Consider the following 15814-nt stretch of genomic DNA (forward strand, 5'->3'; position numbering starts at 1 on the left):
GTGGGTACTGACATGCTGGATGTGGCTACAAGTACTGACCACTTGCTTGATGCTCCAGACACAGACACCTCGGCCAGGCTGCAGCAGGCTGCCCTGACCCGCCTGTCTACCACTTATTGTGAGAAGTTCCGGGGCCCCATGATCACAGATGAGATGGTATGCACTGGGACCAGTGGTGCTACCTACCACACAGTACAGCCTCCTGGGCTCTTCCCAAACCCTCTCCCCTCCCACTCTGTAGGAGATGCAGGCAAAGAACCTAAGGCCAGGTCTTGGGCAGAGAAAGTAATATAAGTTCTAAGTAGGCCTTTCTCTAGGGTCTTCCCAGCTTTCTCTGGACATACCTGCCCAATATCATTTAAGAGCCTGGGTTCCCGTTTCATCATTGATAACCTTAGCGGGAGTCAAGACGGGGGCCTGTTTTCAGAGCCATCGTGTTACAGAATTTCACAGAAGCTGACGAGAATGGCATTGCCTAAGTTGCGTAGTGCACAGCTTAGACGGTGGGACAGGATAGGCTGGAGGATTCCAGAAGATGCTCAAGTCTTCCCCTCCGCCAGTGGCTCCGTGACCAGCACCACTTCCTCTCGGGCAGACCAATTCTATTGAGCTTCGGTTAGGTGGTGCTTCCCTGGAGGTAGACCTGATATTCAGGGCATAGACCACACAGGAGCTGGGATCTTTCATAATCCACCCAGTAAGCATGGGCACAATGTCTCCTGTGTTAGGTCTGGCCCTGGGCTTTAGAGCAATGTCAGAGGCTCGACTGCCTGGATGGCCAGATCAAAGCCCCCCCCCCATCTCCTGCAGTACAGCTCCGGTGGCCACTCGGTCTACCTGAAGGACGGACCGAGCCTGAACTCTCATGGGCATCATGTCCTGGGGCAGTGACACACGCTTTATCTCCATTGCTACCATGCATGCCCATGTCGAAGCTCTCGGGCCCTGGGGGCGACAGACCCCAGCAGCCAACCAGCCACGGCCTCTGCTCCCCATGAGGCCTCACTAAACCCTGCAGTGAGTCAATGCTGTCTGTCTCCTGTGTGGGGGCCTCCAAGGCTGCACTCTGGCCCTGAACTTGAAGCGTCACTGGGTTGGACCATAATGGGCAAGGTCAGATTAGGTGTGGAAGTTTCTGGAAGGGTCCCTCTTTGGTCCTTGTCCCCACCACTAAGACTCCACCTCCCCAGAGGGTAGTGAGGAAGGACACTGCTAGATGAAATAGGAGTGTCACAGGGAGGGTGGGATCTTGGTGAGTGGAGTCCAGGTCAACCTGGCTTATGCACACTCAAGGCAGCAGGGCTGTTACCCACCTGTTGGTGTGCTCAGGGGCCCTACCCTGGGAAGAGGGTGCAGGGAGCCGGCCCATTCTGACCTCATATATTTGTGGTTCCGTGACTCTTTCCCACCGAGGGCCCTCCAGGCCTTCTCTTTCCCAAGCCATGCTGAAGTCGCTGACTTTATCAGACAGACCAAGGACTTGAGATAAGGGGGAATGTGCAGACAGGCTGTGACTGGAAGTCTCACGGAGGCTCATCAGGTGGGACTCTCCCAGTTACACACATGATGGCCTTGTGCTAGGCGGTTCTCAGATATCAGTTTTGGTGAGCAGAGGCCCAGACAACTGGGAAGCCCAGGTCACACCTACCTATTGGGGCCCCAATACCCACAAACAGGAAGCAGAGAGGACAAGGGGAGTGTGTAAGGGCTTGTTGCCCTAAGAACCCCACCCCATCCTGGTGGGGTATCATATGGCCAGATGGGCCATCTCATACAGGGTCTCTGCATAGTCCTGGCTGCCCTGGAACTTGCTCTGTAGACCAGGCTGGACTCAAACTCAGAGATCCACCTGCCTCTGCCTCCTGAGTGCTGAAAGACATGCGCCACCATGCCTGGCTTACAGGGGCATTGGAAGCGAACACACCCTGGCACTTGCCTTGGTTTTGTTCGCTCAGCCGCCCACAAAGCTCCTCCCTGCTTTCAGCCCCTCCTGTCTCCTCAAGGTTAGTCAGCTCTGCCAGCCGGGGGATGTGGGCAGCCGCCTGGGTTTGTCTCCTTTGAGTTCCAATCCTCTCCTGACCCATGCTCTCAGGAGCAGCATGTCCCAGGACTCGGCTCTAAAGGGACACACATTACCCTTGGGTGCACATCTGGGCAGAGGCTGCGGAATGTGGAGCCCCAACTTTAGATGCCCTGAGCCTTTGACCTCCTCCCCGACACAAGGGCTTTCTGAAGATGGCTCCTGGGCTGAGTGGAGCTAAGGGTTTTGTAGGAATCAAAGATCTGAATGTCAGGGGGCTACACAGGCCTGGAACCTGCAGGTCTTTGCTCTGGCATGCTCTGGCAACATTCATTAGCGGCCCTGTCTGTGACTGCCATGCTGTGTGGTCACCTCCATTACATGCTGGACTGGCCTTGGTAGGTGTCTCTGAACATGAGAGGGAATTCTTGGCATGAAGGGGCTACTGTAATGGTATTCACTCCGCTCATGACCTTGGGCTATGTGGCCCAAAGGAGGCAGTGCTTCCTGCCATTGTACGTGACCTCTTATAAGGAGTTGGAGAAGGGTCACATGCCCCTTCTTCCTGCTCCTGCCTGTGAGGTGGATTCACTCCAGGTCAGATCAGAGGATGACTTCTGTCTACTCCATTCTGTATTCATGAGTGTATTTCCTCAATTCATCTTAATAAATTGTTACCCATTTAATAGACTCATGGAGATTAATCTTTATAGGCTACTCTGGAGCTAAGAGAGCTGTCCAGGTGAGACTTGTGACTTCCCTGCTTTCTCAAGGGAATAGCAGTATCTCCCTCCCTCTAGCTGGGGAACCCACACCATCAAGTGGTGACTGGGTGGTCACCACTGTTCACTGGGGGTCAAATGAGGCCTGCCCCAGGCAGCCAGAACCCCCTGGGAGTTGACATGTCTCTAACTCCAGTCAACAGTGTCCCAGAGAAAAAGTACCCGGGAGACCACAGGCTGGGGACAGGCTACTCCCACCCCTAGTGGCAGCTGAATGACAACCTGCCAGTCTGCCAGAGATGGCTGCTGACCCAGTGGTGCCACCCACCACCCTCCTGTGCAGATAGAGAAACTGAGGCCCAGGGCAAAGGTCTCCTTGAGATTCAGAGGTCAAGCTCTGGCTTACTCCACCAGGACATTTCAGTAGGAGGAGCCACCTTATGGCAGCCAGAGCACCTGACCTTGGCTGTCTGGAGGTTCCTGGCTGCTGAGGGCAGATGAGGTAGTTGGGAGGTGGGCGTGTGTGACCAAAGCAGGGCAGCAGGGGTCTGTGGGGACAGGTGCTGCACAAGTGCCTTCAGTACGCACCGTCTTCCCCAGGTGGAGCCTAGTTACACAGACAGACAGACAGACAGCTGCTTCTGCTGAGCAGATACCGGCTCAAGGGTGACTAGCATTTGCTTCTCTTTCAGAGGACCTCAGTGCAGTTCCCAGCACCCAGCTAAAAACCATCTGTAACTCCAACTCCAGGGGATCACACGCTCTCTTTTGACCTCTACAGGCCCTCCACACACACACACAGAAATAACAATAAACCTTATTTAAAAAAGAAAATAACTGGTTTGGGCTGGGGCTCAGTGCTAGAATATTCACCTGGTGTGTGTGAAGCCCTGGGCTCAATCTCCAACACTAAAATAATAAGCTTGACTTAGTATTGAAAAGCATGACGCGTATATAAAAACTGAGTGTTACTGTAGGTCAGTCATGATGCTCGCATCAAAGCCTCTTCACTTCTGTCGTTTCCCTTAATCTCTGGGAATCTAGTCCCCCAGCTTGGTCTGGAAAAGCTTGTTTGCATGCCTGTGTCCACGGAACTGTCCATCTCCCTGCTGAGCTGGCTCGCCTCTCCGAGACACTGTCCGTCTGCCCGAACAGCAGCCTGGCACAGGCTAAGTGCCACAGCAGGCTGAAGCAGCACTACCCACAATGCCAAGCGTCTCTGCAGGGGCTTGTTAGAGCATGAGGTCCATCCTACTTGGAGGTCAAAGTTCCAATTGTAATTTCCCATTAAGAAAGAGCACAGCCGGGCGGTGGTGGCGCACGCCTTTAATCCCAGCACTCGGGAGGCAGAGCCAGGCGGATCTCTGTGAGTTTGAGGCCAGCCTGGGCTACAGAGTGAGTTCCAGGAAAGGCGCAAAGCTACACAGAGAAACCCTGTCTCGAAAAACAAACAACAACAACCAAAAAAAAAAAAAAAAAAAAAAAAAAAAAGAAAGAAAGAAAGAGCACTTGTTACTCCTGCAGAGAACCCAGGTTCAATTCCTAGGATCCACATGGCGGCCCACAACCATGGGAAACTCCAGTTCAGGAAGGTCCAACGCTCTTTGCTGACCTCCGTGAATACCAGACACAACGTGGTACAGACATACATACAGGTAAAACACACATATACATGAAACAAACAAACAAAAAAAAAAACAATTCCACCAAGCAGGGAGATGGCTCAGCAGTTAAGAGCTCTTGCTGCTCTTCCAGAGGACCCAGATTCATTTCCCAGCTCACATATCAAGGGCTCACAACAATCTGTGACTCCAGTTCCTAAGCCTCTGGCTTCTTCAAGCATCTGCACATACAAACACGCTGGCACACACATAATTAAAAATTAAGAGCCATCCATCAAACAGCTGGACATGGTGGTACGCATCTTTAAACCTGTGCACCTGTAATCCTGGAGGCTGGAGCTCAGGGTCATCCTCGGTTGAGCTGGAGGCCACCCTGGACTACACAAGCTCTCCACCTTGCAAATAAATAAAAGTGACAAAACCTATCAAGTACAATTGAAAAGCTGGTCACAGGGTCCTGAGGAAAGCTTTGTCCAGAAGGAAGCAACCACCAGGAAGCCTGCAGTATGGGCTGTGGGTCCTCACTGGCATGTCTCTAGCTCTTGAAGGGTGGTGCTGTGGGATGGTCTGTATGTCAAATTGCTCTGATTGGTCAATAAATAAAACACTGATTGGCCAGTGGCCAGGCAGGAAGTAGGCAGGACAAGGAGAGGAGAATTCTGGAAAGTGGAAGGCTGAGTGAGGGAGTCACTGCCAGCCGCTGCCATGACAAGCAGCATGTGAAGACGCTGGTAAGCCACGAGCCATGTGGCAAGGTATAGATTTATGGAAATGATTAATTTAAGCTATAAGAACAGTTAGCAAGAAGCCTGCCACGGCCATACAGTTTGTAAGCAATATACGTCTCTGTGTTTACTTGGTTGGGTCTGAGCGGTTGTGGGACTGGCTGGTGACAAAGATTTGTCCCTGACTGTGGACAAGGCAGGAAAACTGTAGTTACAGGGTGGGATTGTGCTGCCCTGCAGTCCCAGCTCCTGGCTGTCCTGGAACTCCTATTGTAGACCAGGTTGGCCTTGAACTCACAAACTGCTCTGATTAAAGGCATGAATCAGTGCCACCCAGCCCTCAGCTGGGAGTCTTCTGGCTGGGTAAGCAGTTCCAGAGAGTGGTCCTGTCCACCTTCCTGTTAGCACAAGCAAGTCTGACTGTCCTATAGGACCTGAAGTTGTGCCGTTCAGGTTTCAACTCACCATGGGTCCTGTCTCGAATCACTGACAGGGCACACCACTGAAGATGGTAGGCTCCCCTCTATGCCTCTCAGAATATTCACCCATGTACCCTCACCGGGCTAGGGAGGACAGGAACAGTGACAGCCTTATTTGAGGCCTAGCCCTTACCTGGGGTAGAACCTGGCAGCAGCTGTTCCACAGATGTTTTGAAGGACCCATAGCTGTTTTCAGTGAGCTGGTAGGACGAGGGTCTGTGACTGTGACCCCAAACCCCTCTGCCTCTGAAGCCAAGACCTCACACAAGGTGCACCAGGTGGCTCTGCCCTTTGTGTCCAATACCACTCCTGCATGCTACAGCTTCTGGGGCAGTAAGATCACCCACAGGAGGGTCTGTGCACACACTGATGGGGTCTTCTCCTGCATGCTACAGCTTCTGGCCCTCTCCATCACGGATCTGCTGAGACCTTGGCCAATCCCTGGCTCCCAGTTACTCTGGCTTCCTCTACTGAACTTCGATCCTTATCAGTGCACCAGGGACTGGGCTGATGCCGACTCGCCTGGGAGCTTCTGCTCAGGGTGCTTCCAGGTGTGGGAAACCCAGGTCCCTCAGGTTAGAAGGCAAAGATGGGGTTACCACTGAACCTAGACCTGAGTAACAAGAAATACCAAGCCAATGTACCCACACTCCCAACTTCACCCCTCCCTAGTTGAGGCACCCACAGGCTCTGGAAACAAGACCTGTACTCTCTATGCAGGCCACTCCGATAGGCCTCTGGTGGGCATGTTCTGGGACAGCATCTATTACCCTACTGCCTTCCTGGCCTGTTAGGTCCAGGTGTGGAAGGTTCTGGAAGCTGAACTCCTACCATCCCTGCATCCAAGTGAAATTCAAATAAAAACAGCAAACACCCACCCTTGCCTCTCCACTTCTGCCCTCCAGGGTGGTTATGGGGTAGGAGGCTAGGTACCCTCAGTGGGTTCCTTGGTGGCAGATCATCTAATCCTAGACCCTTCTTTATATAGGCAGGGAAACGGAGGCCCATATGGGCATGCCCAATGGTCAAAGCTGAGACCACCACACCAGAGCGCCAAACACATATTCTAGTCTTCTCTCTGGGCCAGAAGCCGCCCAAACTCCCAAGACAGCAGCAGCCACCAAGGTCAAGGTCTGTTCTAGGCCCCTGTCTTCCCAGCTTGGAGGCCAAATCCTTGTTTAATTCAAGGAAGACACTTTGGGTGTCCCAGGCTCAAGTTCTTTCTAGAAGCAAGATTGATAAAGACTGGAGTGTGAGGCTGTTTTGTGCAGTACCTCTGCTTGTGAACTTTCTTGTGGGGAACAGAAGACCCAGCAGGTACCTTGCTGTCCTGGGCCTCAGGCCCTGAACCTATAACACGTTCCACTTGGCACAAAGGACACTGCCACCTTATCTCCTGGCCAGCTCAGCCTTCCTGCCTTCCCCCAGGTCCTGGGGCCTTGATGTTCTTCTGGAAGGACCAACCTTCCCTTCACCCCCCCAGAGTCTTCACCATGCCTAGTCACTTTGGTGGGTCAAGGGTACATCTACCTTCCCACATAGAGGTGGTCTCAAACATCTTTGTAGACTGCTTCTCATTTTTTAAATTTTATTAAATGTAGACTATTAGTCAAATGATTGGAAAAATCAATAGTGAAAAATAGTTCTTTAGGGTTTTTTCTTGGTGCAGAGGTGCATACCACTCTGTACTTGCCTGTCACAGGGAGCCCTGGGGCTGGGGGCCTGTGTGCCTCCACCCCGGCCCCAGCCTGGTGATCAGCAGTCACAGTGCACTCGTATTATCCAGCTCCTCTGAGGAGGCATCCCACACCCTGCCTTGCTATAAATATGTACAAATCCCTGGACAGTTGAGGGCACCAGGCCCAAGGCAGAGCTGGGGTTACCTGTCCCCACACCTGCAGGATCTCCACTTTCAAGACAGACGCTTGGTAGACCCTCGCCGCCCACTCCCCAGCCTCCATACCCTAGCCCTCTGCTCAGGCAGCAGCCAGCTGGCCTAGGACACGGCGGAACTGCTGAGTGCTGTGGCCCAGCTCCTTGACCCTGTCTACCATGTCCTGAGCAGCAGAGGGCGATGGATACTGCAAGGCGGCGGCCTTGGTGGTGGCCACAATGCCACGCAGGAGGTCACACAGCAGGTTGCTATAGTGAGTCACCTGGCTGCGCACGTCCGCTGCCTTTGCCTGCCGTGACAGTGTGTCCCCAATGAACACCAGCTTATGTGCGCTGAGGATGACAAACTTGCTGTGCGCCACAAAGATCTTGGGGGGCTGGTTGGTGGCCACCGCCGTGAAGAAGGCGTCTACTGCATCTGTCAGTGTGGTCAGGTTGGCCTCACACTGCTCCAAGTAGAAGAGCAGCAGCTGTCGGTCCGAGGGCCCCAGGGCCCCTGTCCGCCCTGGCACCAGGGGCTGGGCTGGTGTCCAGTTGGCCAGGTCGTGGTCTATGGGACGAGACACCTCCTGCTCCAGTCGCTCAAACTGTTTCAGCTGTGGAAGGCAGGGCACGGTTAGGCTCTTGGCTGACGGACATGTGCAAACATCTGTCCCCATCAGAGCTCTGCCCGCCACAGGAAAGCAAACCACCAGTGTCAAGGACAGCATTCCTAGCTGAGGACACGCTGGGGGTGCACAGGAGAGGTATCATGCGCACTGGCTTCTTGAGGCGGCGCCATGGCCACACGTGTATTTCTGTTTTAACTACCAGAGCCGGGGACGGGTACTTTGTCACATATCCTGGCTGGCCTCAAACTTAGGATCCTTCTGCCTCTGCCTCCTGAGTGCTGGAATTTCAATTAGCAACATGGATTTCCTCTCACGTTTTAAGTGCCACACACTTCCCAAGCAGTTCACACTGCTTATTTACCGCCAACACCACGCCTGTGAGGCAGCTACCAACTATGAACCCCACTTGGTATCAGGGCAACCAGTGAACAGCCCAGCTCAGGGTGGGGTCATCTGTCCCCTGCCGTCCTTTTCTATGCCCAGAGAAAGGGTAGTGAGAGAAGTTTTCATATTTACATTGTGCTATTATCTTCACAATCAAAATTGAATGTCCTTAGTGTTTTTCCAAAGTACTTTCTTACCCTGAGAAATGATTCAAAATATGAAGAAAACTGTGGCTAAACACAGCACTATTATTTATAAGGAAAACGATACAATGTAAAGATTCAACAATAGACACGTGGCCTATAAAGAGGAGTGAGGACCAGTGTTGAAGGCTGAGGAATTCTGCAGACAGAAGCAGAGTGTGACTGCTCACAAGCGTCATCTCGGGCAGGCACAGGGAGGCACAGCTTGTGGAGAGGAGGTGAGGGGGGGCAGCTTGTCCCGGCTTCTGTAACGCCTCTGGCTGCCAGTGCCTCCTGACCCTACACTGCTCTCTACAATGTCCTCGTTACTGACAGTAACTTCACTTGTGTCTTATGCCTGGGATTGTCTCACGCACGCTAGTCAACTGCTACGGTCACAGCCACTCAGGAGGCGGCCGTGGGAGGGTCAGCTGAGCTCAGGGGGAGTTCCAGATGAGGCCGGGCAACACAGTGAGACTGCCATCTCAATTAGTTAGCCAGAAGACAGTGATGGCCACAATGCTGGACACTGGCTGGCTGGGTAGAGGGCAAGCAGGGCTCTATCCCTGGGGGGTCTCACTGTGAGGTGAGGATGGGAAGCCTCACCTGCTGCAGCTCCAGCTGGCCTTTTCCCTGCCGAATGATGTTGCCCTTTTCCAGCAGCTCCTTCTGGGTCTTCTCAAATTCCTCCTTCCCCTGGGGGGGAGAGACAAGGCCTGGACTGAGAAGTCTCTTCTGGGACAGAGGCACCAGCAGATCCCACGGGTGCAGGGGCCAGGGAACCACCAGGTGGCAGTGCAGGTACACAAGCCCAGGAAGAGGCAGCTGCTAACGGAAGCAGCCCCTACCGGAGGGGCTTGGCACACAGGAGGGTAGCCTTGCAGAGGGTGCACTCACCCCCCATGGCCTGGCCCTCCTGGAATGGCTCCCACACCAAGAATCAAATCCAAATCCTCCCCTTGGCCTACAAATGACATGGCACGCAGGTGTCTCCTCAGAGACCCACTCTCCTCCCACCTCCCCATTCCCCTGGTCCTGCGCCCTCTAGACACCAGCGTCTGTCTCCTCAGAACGTCTCTACAGCGTGGAGCCAAATCTATGGCCACTAGGGAAGCCCACCTATAAGTGTTCTGGGGCCATCTGATTGACATTTCAAGCTCCAAGGACATAGCTAAGTTGATCACCAGTCTAACAGGACAAAATATGGGGAGGGCACTAGGATTCACCAGTGACCATTCCTGGAGCCTGAATCTCCCTTTGACCACAAGATCTACGTGTGGGCTGAGAAGGCAAGGGGGGGTCCCTGAAACAACAGCAGCGCGGTCAGAGCTCTTGGGCCTGGCAGGGTGAGCACCCACCTGCAGGTGGACATAGTCATAATCCTCCATCCAGCCCCCTTCACTGTTCTCATACTGCCCATCTGGAGAGTCCTGGGAGGTGAACTTGGGGGGTGAGGGCAGAGGGCGTGACTGGATGCTGCTGGCTTTGTCAGTGGGGTTGGGGTGCAGGGAGCTACCTCCCTCAGGCCCTGGGCCAGGGGCTTTGGTCCGTCGGAAAAGTAGTGAGGCATTGCCATGCAAAAAGGAGGCCAGCTGCTTGGCATCCTCGGGCACGGCCCGTGAGCAGGCCACCAGGCGGTCCAGGTCTTCAAGGGTGAATCCTGGGCTTCCCCGGCCACTGTCAAGGACTTGACCATGGACCACCAGTGTCTGGTACACATCCTCCATCTTCTGTAACTGCCGGCTAAGCTTGGCGTGCAAGGTGCGGTCAGAAGTGTGGGTGGCATTGCTCACGGCACTGCGGGCAAACTCCAGGAGCTCGTGGACTGCCACATGGACTGCAGCCACTGCAGCCTTCAGGTCCTGCACGGGAGGTTCCTGGGGCTCGGAGGTGCTACGCCAGCCCCCAGGCCCACTGGCACTGCCCACCAGGTCCAGAAGGTGGGCTACGGTGGTGCTCACACCCTGCTGCAGCCGAGCCAGGGACTCCACAGCAACCTCCAGCTCCAGGGGCTCCCGGCCTGGCACCACGACCTCCAAGGAAGATGCCGATTGGCTGCTGCGTGTGCTGCCTGTGCTGGAGGCCGACAGGCGCTTGTCATCTGTTGGGGCCTCTCGTTCAGCTGGCGGGGGCACAGCATACACACCATCATCAATCACACTCCCGTCGGCCACCTCAGGAGGGAGCGCCCGCTCACGAGGCACATCATACAACGTTCCGGGGCCAGGCCGCCTCAAACCAGGGGGCACGTCATAGAGGTCAGGAGCAGGGGGTGGCACATCATAGACGTCCTCGGCTGGTGGGGAGTCTGGAGGAGGTGCAGCGAGGATCAGTGGGTGTCGGGTGGGGTCGAAGGGCTTGGGCTTGGCGAAGGCAGGAGGCACATCATAGGTCTCCTCTCGCTGCAGCGGGCCATCGGGCACATCCTTGGTCACGGAAGGAGGGACATCATACACCTAGGGGACCAAGTGGTGGTTAAGGCTGTTGTCCATCTGCCTAGCCCTGGAGTTCAAGCGGAGCCACGCAGACCCAGCTGATATACACATCCAGCATGATCCTTAGCTATGATGACTATGCCAAGAGCCTAGCCCTGGGTCTGGCTAATTTTCTGTGTCTGGCTATTCATGTATAAGATGGGGAACTCCCTCCCAATATAAGGGTTATATATGTGTTCAGTACGCAACATATATGTTCATAACTGCAGACATACAGGAAAGACTTGCTACCATACTGCCAATGCTGCCGGGATCACCCTTACTACAATCACCCAATGTCACGGTCACTGGTAGACTTTCTACTCTGTATCAAGCACTTGGCTGTTAAATTCCTGTTGGCTCTCAAGACAATTCTGTATGATTATCAGTCCCCTTTTATATTCCAAGTGTCCTGGTTTGGGAGGCAGATTTTGTGGTCTCCTTGCTGATATCTCTCAGAGCACACATGAGAAGACCTGGCAGCGGGCCATTTTCTGAGGTTCAGAAGGACATTTAGTTTTTTCTTTTCTTTTCTTTTTTTTCCTTTTCAGAGACTGGGTCTCTCTGTAGCTTTGGTGCCTATCCTGGAACTCATTCTGTAGATCAGGCTAGCCTTGAACTCACAGAGATCCCCCTGTCTCTGCCTTCCGAGTGCAGGAATTAAAGGTGTGCACCACCACCACCTACCTGGCTAGTTTCTTCCTTTCTTTCTCTTTTTCTCTTTCTTCCTAATTAATTTACTTATTTATTTTTTTAATGTGTATGCATGTTTTGTCTGCATGTATGTCTGTGAACAACATGCATGTCTGGTGCCAAGAGGTCAGAAAGGGATGCTGGATCACCTGGGTCTGCCAGACACTGTATGGATGCTGAGGACTGACCTTGGGTCCTCGGGAAGAGCAGCCAGTGCCTTGACCACTGAACCATCTCTACAGACAGCCTGGGCATTCAGACTATATTTGTCCCCAGAGCCAGTAAGGACAGAGCCAAGGTCTGCAGACAGCAGTCAGGCCCAGCGCACACACTCGTCCATGCTTTCACCACCTTTAGAGGCCTCCTGGGCTGCAGCATTTTGCCGACTGCTTACCGAATGATGGTTGGATGGTGGCAGGCCTTTCTCCACACTCGGAGGCACGTCATACACATCCATCAACGGGTCTCTACCGTTGGGGCCCTTGACTGCCATGGGGGGTGTGTCATACACCTGGAGGGCACAGGAGAGGGTGCAGTGACGACGACTGTCAGGGACATCTGGTTTAATGGAAGAGTGCAAGCCCCCAGAAACCTACCGTGGGCACCTGGGCTGTGGCTGCTGTGCTACCCAGGCCCTGGCTAGGCTGAGAAAATGTAGCTCCCACAGAAAAGCCCAGTCCTCGTCCTCTCCCATGCCTCTGATCCCCAACACTTACCTCCTGGCCATACTGGCTGGGAAGCAGTCCTCGAACAGGGGGCACATCATAGATGTCCTGAGGACCTGGAGCTAGGAGGTGGCGTGGGGTGTCATACTCATCCTGCTCTGTCTGGGAGGCCTCGTACACATAGCCCTGTCCCACTCGAGTAGGTACCACCACCTGGGAACAAACAGCTGGCTGCACCACTGGCCCACAGGAGACCACGCTGAGAGGGAGGCAAGGCACACAGAGGGAGTGGTGGGCTCTGCAAGGGTGGGCTCGGAGGCGCTGCTTCTCATTCCCTGTGTTCTCCCTTTCTAGAGTGAAGGGCAGTGCTGGGGAAGTAATTATTAGAGCCCTAGGTTTTGTTTAGAGCTGCCTGGTTCCGAGCCGTGAAACCAAGTCTCCACAGCTGGATGACCCAGTAGATTCCACAGGGCAGGGTGTGTGTATGGTTACACACAGATGACAAGATGGGACAGGAAGGGTACAGGCCTGGCTCCAGAGGCAATGCCCATGTGAGGTCCCCTGTGTCATTCCTGCTGACACCTCTCAGCTGCCCTGCCCCACAAAGTTCTGCTCAGCAAGAGAGCGACCTGATCACAGGACCACTGTCATCTCCAGACTCTGGAGGCAGAAGATGTAGCCTGGGAAAGCAGCAAACAACCCTCCCTTAGTAGGACTAAGTAACAGTAGACTACAGAGCATAATGACCTCGGAGCTAACTCTTGAGCAGACACACAGGGCTAGGATGGAAGATCAGCAAAGGAATTCTAACTGTAGCCACTGTAGCCACACCCATCAGCTGCCTTGCCCACCTGAAAGGGTAAGGCCTTAGTGGGAGTCACTGGTCAGAGGGAGCCAGCCCCTTCTTTCCAAGGCAGTGGGCCACAGCATCAAAGCTGTGGCTCCGTATGGAGGGAAGGCAGGGGTGGGGGTGGGGGGGGTGCTATACTCTGGGATGCTTATGCACTACCCCCAGGACCATGCTGTCCCCTCACAGCAGCACTCAGCCTGGGAGGGATGGAAGTGTGCCAGACAGCCTCCCTTCTACAAGATTCTCCAGCCAGGCTCAGGGTAACCTCCCCCATGGGGCTCCCTGTTCAGCCTTCTCCACAGAAAGGCCTTTTGTTTTCTAATCAAAGGGGATGTCTGGGACAGGGTTGACTCAGGGCCTCCACACACATACCCTGCCTCCTTCAGGCTCAACACTCTAGAATCCAAACCAAGCTTCAGCAGGCATGTACCAACATTATCCCCCAACCCCCCTGACCCCCTGCAGGACACAGGGGCACCCAGCAGACCCAGACCTGAAAACCTCCCAGGCAGCACATCTGAGCTAGGCAGTTGATCTTCAGTCCAGCTGGGCTTCTGGGCTGCCTCTAGCAGACAGCCTGGCAGGCTGGTGTGTGCCACTGTGGGGCTGCAGGGTCTCCTCTGTGGGGTGTCCCCACCCACCAATAACAGGGCCTGGGGGCGGAGTTGCAGCTGCCTCTCCAGACTCATCTCCCTGCTCAGGCCCCAGACTTGAGTCTCCTCCAGGGCTATTTTTAGACGTTGGAACCTGCCCATGGCAGAGCAGACTGGGGCTGGAGGGACGTGGCAGGTTAGACAGGCCTGTGGCAAGGCCTGAGGCTTCTTTAGGCCAAGGCCTCCTAGGTGAGAATTCAAACCCCAAAGGGGCAGATAGTGAACCCTTTAGACAAAGGCAGGCCAGGTCTCAGTACAGAGCATCTCTGCTTTGTCAGCACCCATCTGGGCCTCATGTAGACAGGGCTGTAAGCACAGGCCAGAGGGTCTCACTGCCAGACCCTAGAGGTCGGTCCTAGGACTAAAGGGCAGGGCAGCGCCTATTCCTACACCTCAGTCGGATTGAGAGTAAGCAGCCACATCGGCTAGTGAATAATTCTGTTAGGAAAACAGCACTAGAGAAAGCAGGGGAAAGCAGCTCATCAGGGAAATGGATTCATCAGAGAACGCTGAGCTGCTAATCACAGGCTAACTGCTCTGCACCTGATGCCCCATTAGCAGGTCCTGGAGGGAGACAGACACACACATCCAGGCTTTTGGAGGGCTGTTGTTTTTCTCTCTGTCCTATACTCCCCATAGGTTTCAGGGAAAAGGGAGATGAGCCCAGAAGCATATCCCAGCCTGTCAGTCCTAAATGGGGATGAAACCTCTAGAGTAGCCCTGGCTCTACCGGGACCAAGGCAGGGATCCAAGCAGCAGGAGTCAAGTAGGAGGAACCAAGACAAGAGGAGTCTCTCTTGGCTGTTCATTCTGTTGGGGCCCCACCTCTCCAGACAGCTTGGCTGCTGATCTTTCCCCCTGCAAAATGGACAACATCCCACCAGCCTAGGCCAGCTGCTGGTTTGGGTGCTCACAGTCTAGCCCTCCTCCCATAAAGATCTTGCTTTTCCTTTTTTGGGAATGGAGGACCACCGGAATACTATGGGGCCAGGCAGGTGCCTACTTTGCTGAGCATACCACCACCTTTTGCTGGCCAGGAGTGCTGCTTCCCATGCGTTCCCCACCCCTGGCAAGCTGTAGTTCCTGATCCAGGAATGCGCCTTCAAAAGTGGCCTTGCACAGCTAGATGCCTTCCCGCTGGGGTCCTGCCTGCATGTTTACAGCCTCTGTGCTCATGCCTAGCCAGAGGACCCTGGATACTCCTGACCTTGCTTTCTCCAGCCAAACACCAGATGGCTGGCCACTGCTCCAGGGCTCCACTCTCCTGGCCCCGTCCTTCTCACTTCCTCCCACAGGTACTGCAAGCTGTGGCACTACCTCCTCAGTCCCGCAACGAGGAGTCTTAGTTTCAACACCAAAGGGGGAGCCCTAGACGCCTCTGAAAGCAAGACCGGAAATGTAGGCACAAATATGCACCCTAGGAGTTTACCACCATGCTCTTTGTAATAAAATCAAATCACATGGTATACAGAGACATAAGTTAAGAAATAAAAAGTATGGCCGGGCGTTGGTGGCGCACGCCTTTAATCCCAGCACTCGGGAGGCAGAGCCAGGCGGATCTCTGTGAGTTCGAGGCCAGCCTGGGCTACCAAGTGAGCTCCAGGAAAGGCGCAAAGCTACACGGAGAAACCCTGTCTCGAAAAACCAAAAAAAAAAAAAAAGAAATAAAAAGTATATTTTAAAAAAGTGGTGGGAGTGGGGGCCCTGGAGAGATGGCTCAGAGGTTAAAAGTGCCTGCTTGCTGTTCTTGCGAAGACCCGAGTTTGGTTCCCAGCACCACATCAGGCAGCTCACAACTCCTGTAACTTCAGTTCTCTTCTAACCTCCACACACAGACACAT

The 15814-nt window shown here is 54.1% G+C and overlaps 1 protein-coding gene across 7 annotated transcripts in view; it reads right to left on the bottom strand.

The window, feature by feature from the left end:
- Window positions 1-7139: 7139 nt before the first annotated feature.
- Bcar1 (BCAR1 scaffold protein, Cas family member) overlaps window positions 7140-15814 on the bottom strand; it is a 38535-nt gene continuing 29860 nt past the window's right edge. For all 7 annotated transcript variants that reach the window (XM_006974082.4, XM_076572176.1, XM_006974081.4 and 4 more), the window contains 5 exons: window positions 12522-12683; window positions 12200-12316; window positions 9997-11094; window positions 9245-9334; window positions 7140-8057 (listed from right to left, as the gene is read on the bottom strand). In XM_006974082.4, the coding sequence (XP_006974144.2) occupies window positions 7545-8057; window positions 9245-9334; window positions 9997-11094; window positions 12200-12316; window positions 12522-12683 (1980 nt within the window). In that variant the 3' untranslated portion in view covers window positions 7140-7544. The remainder of the gene's footprint in view (window positions 8058-9244; window positions 9335-9996; window positions 11095-12199; window positions 12317-12521; window positions 12684-15814) is intronic.

The sequence above is a fragment of the Peromyscus maniculatus genome, chromosome 5 (assembly GCF_049852395.1).
Source record: "Peromyscus maniculatus bairdii isolate BWxNUB_F1_BW_parent chromosome 5, HU_Pman_BW_mat_3.1, whole genome shotgun sequence".
Lineage (NCBI taxonomy): Eukaryota > Metazoa > Chordata > Mammalia > Rodentia > Cricetidae > Peromyscus > Peromyscus maniculatus.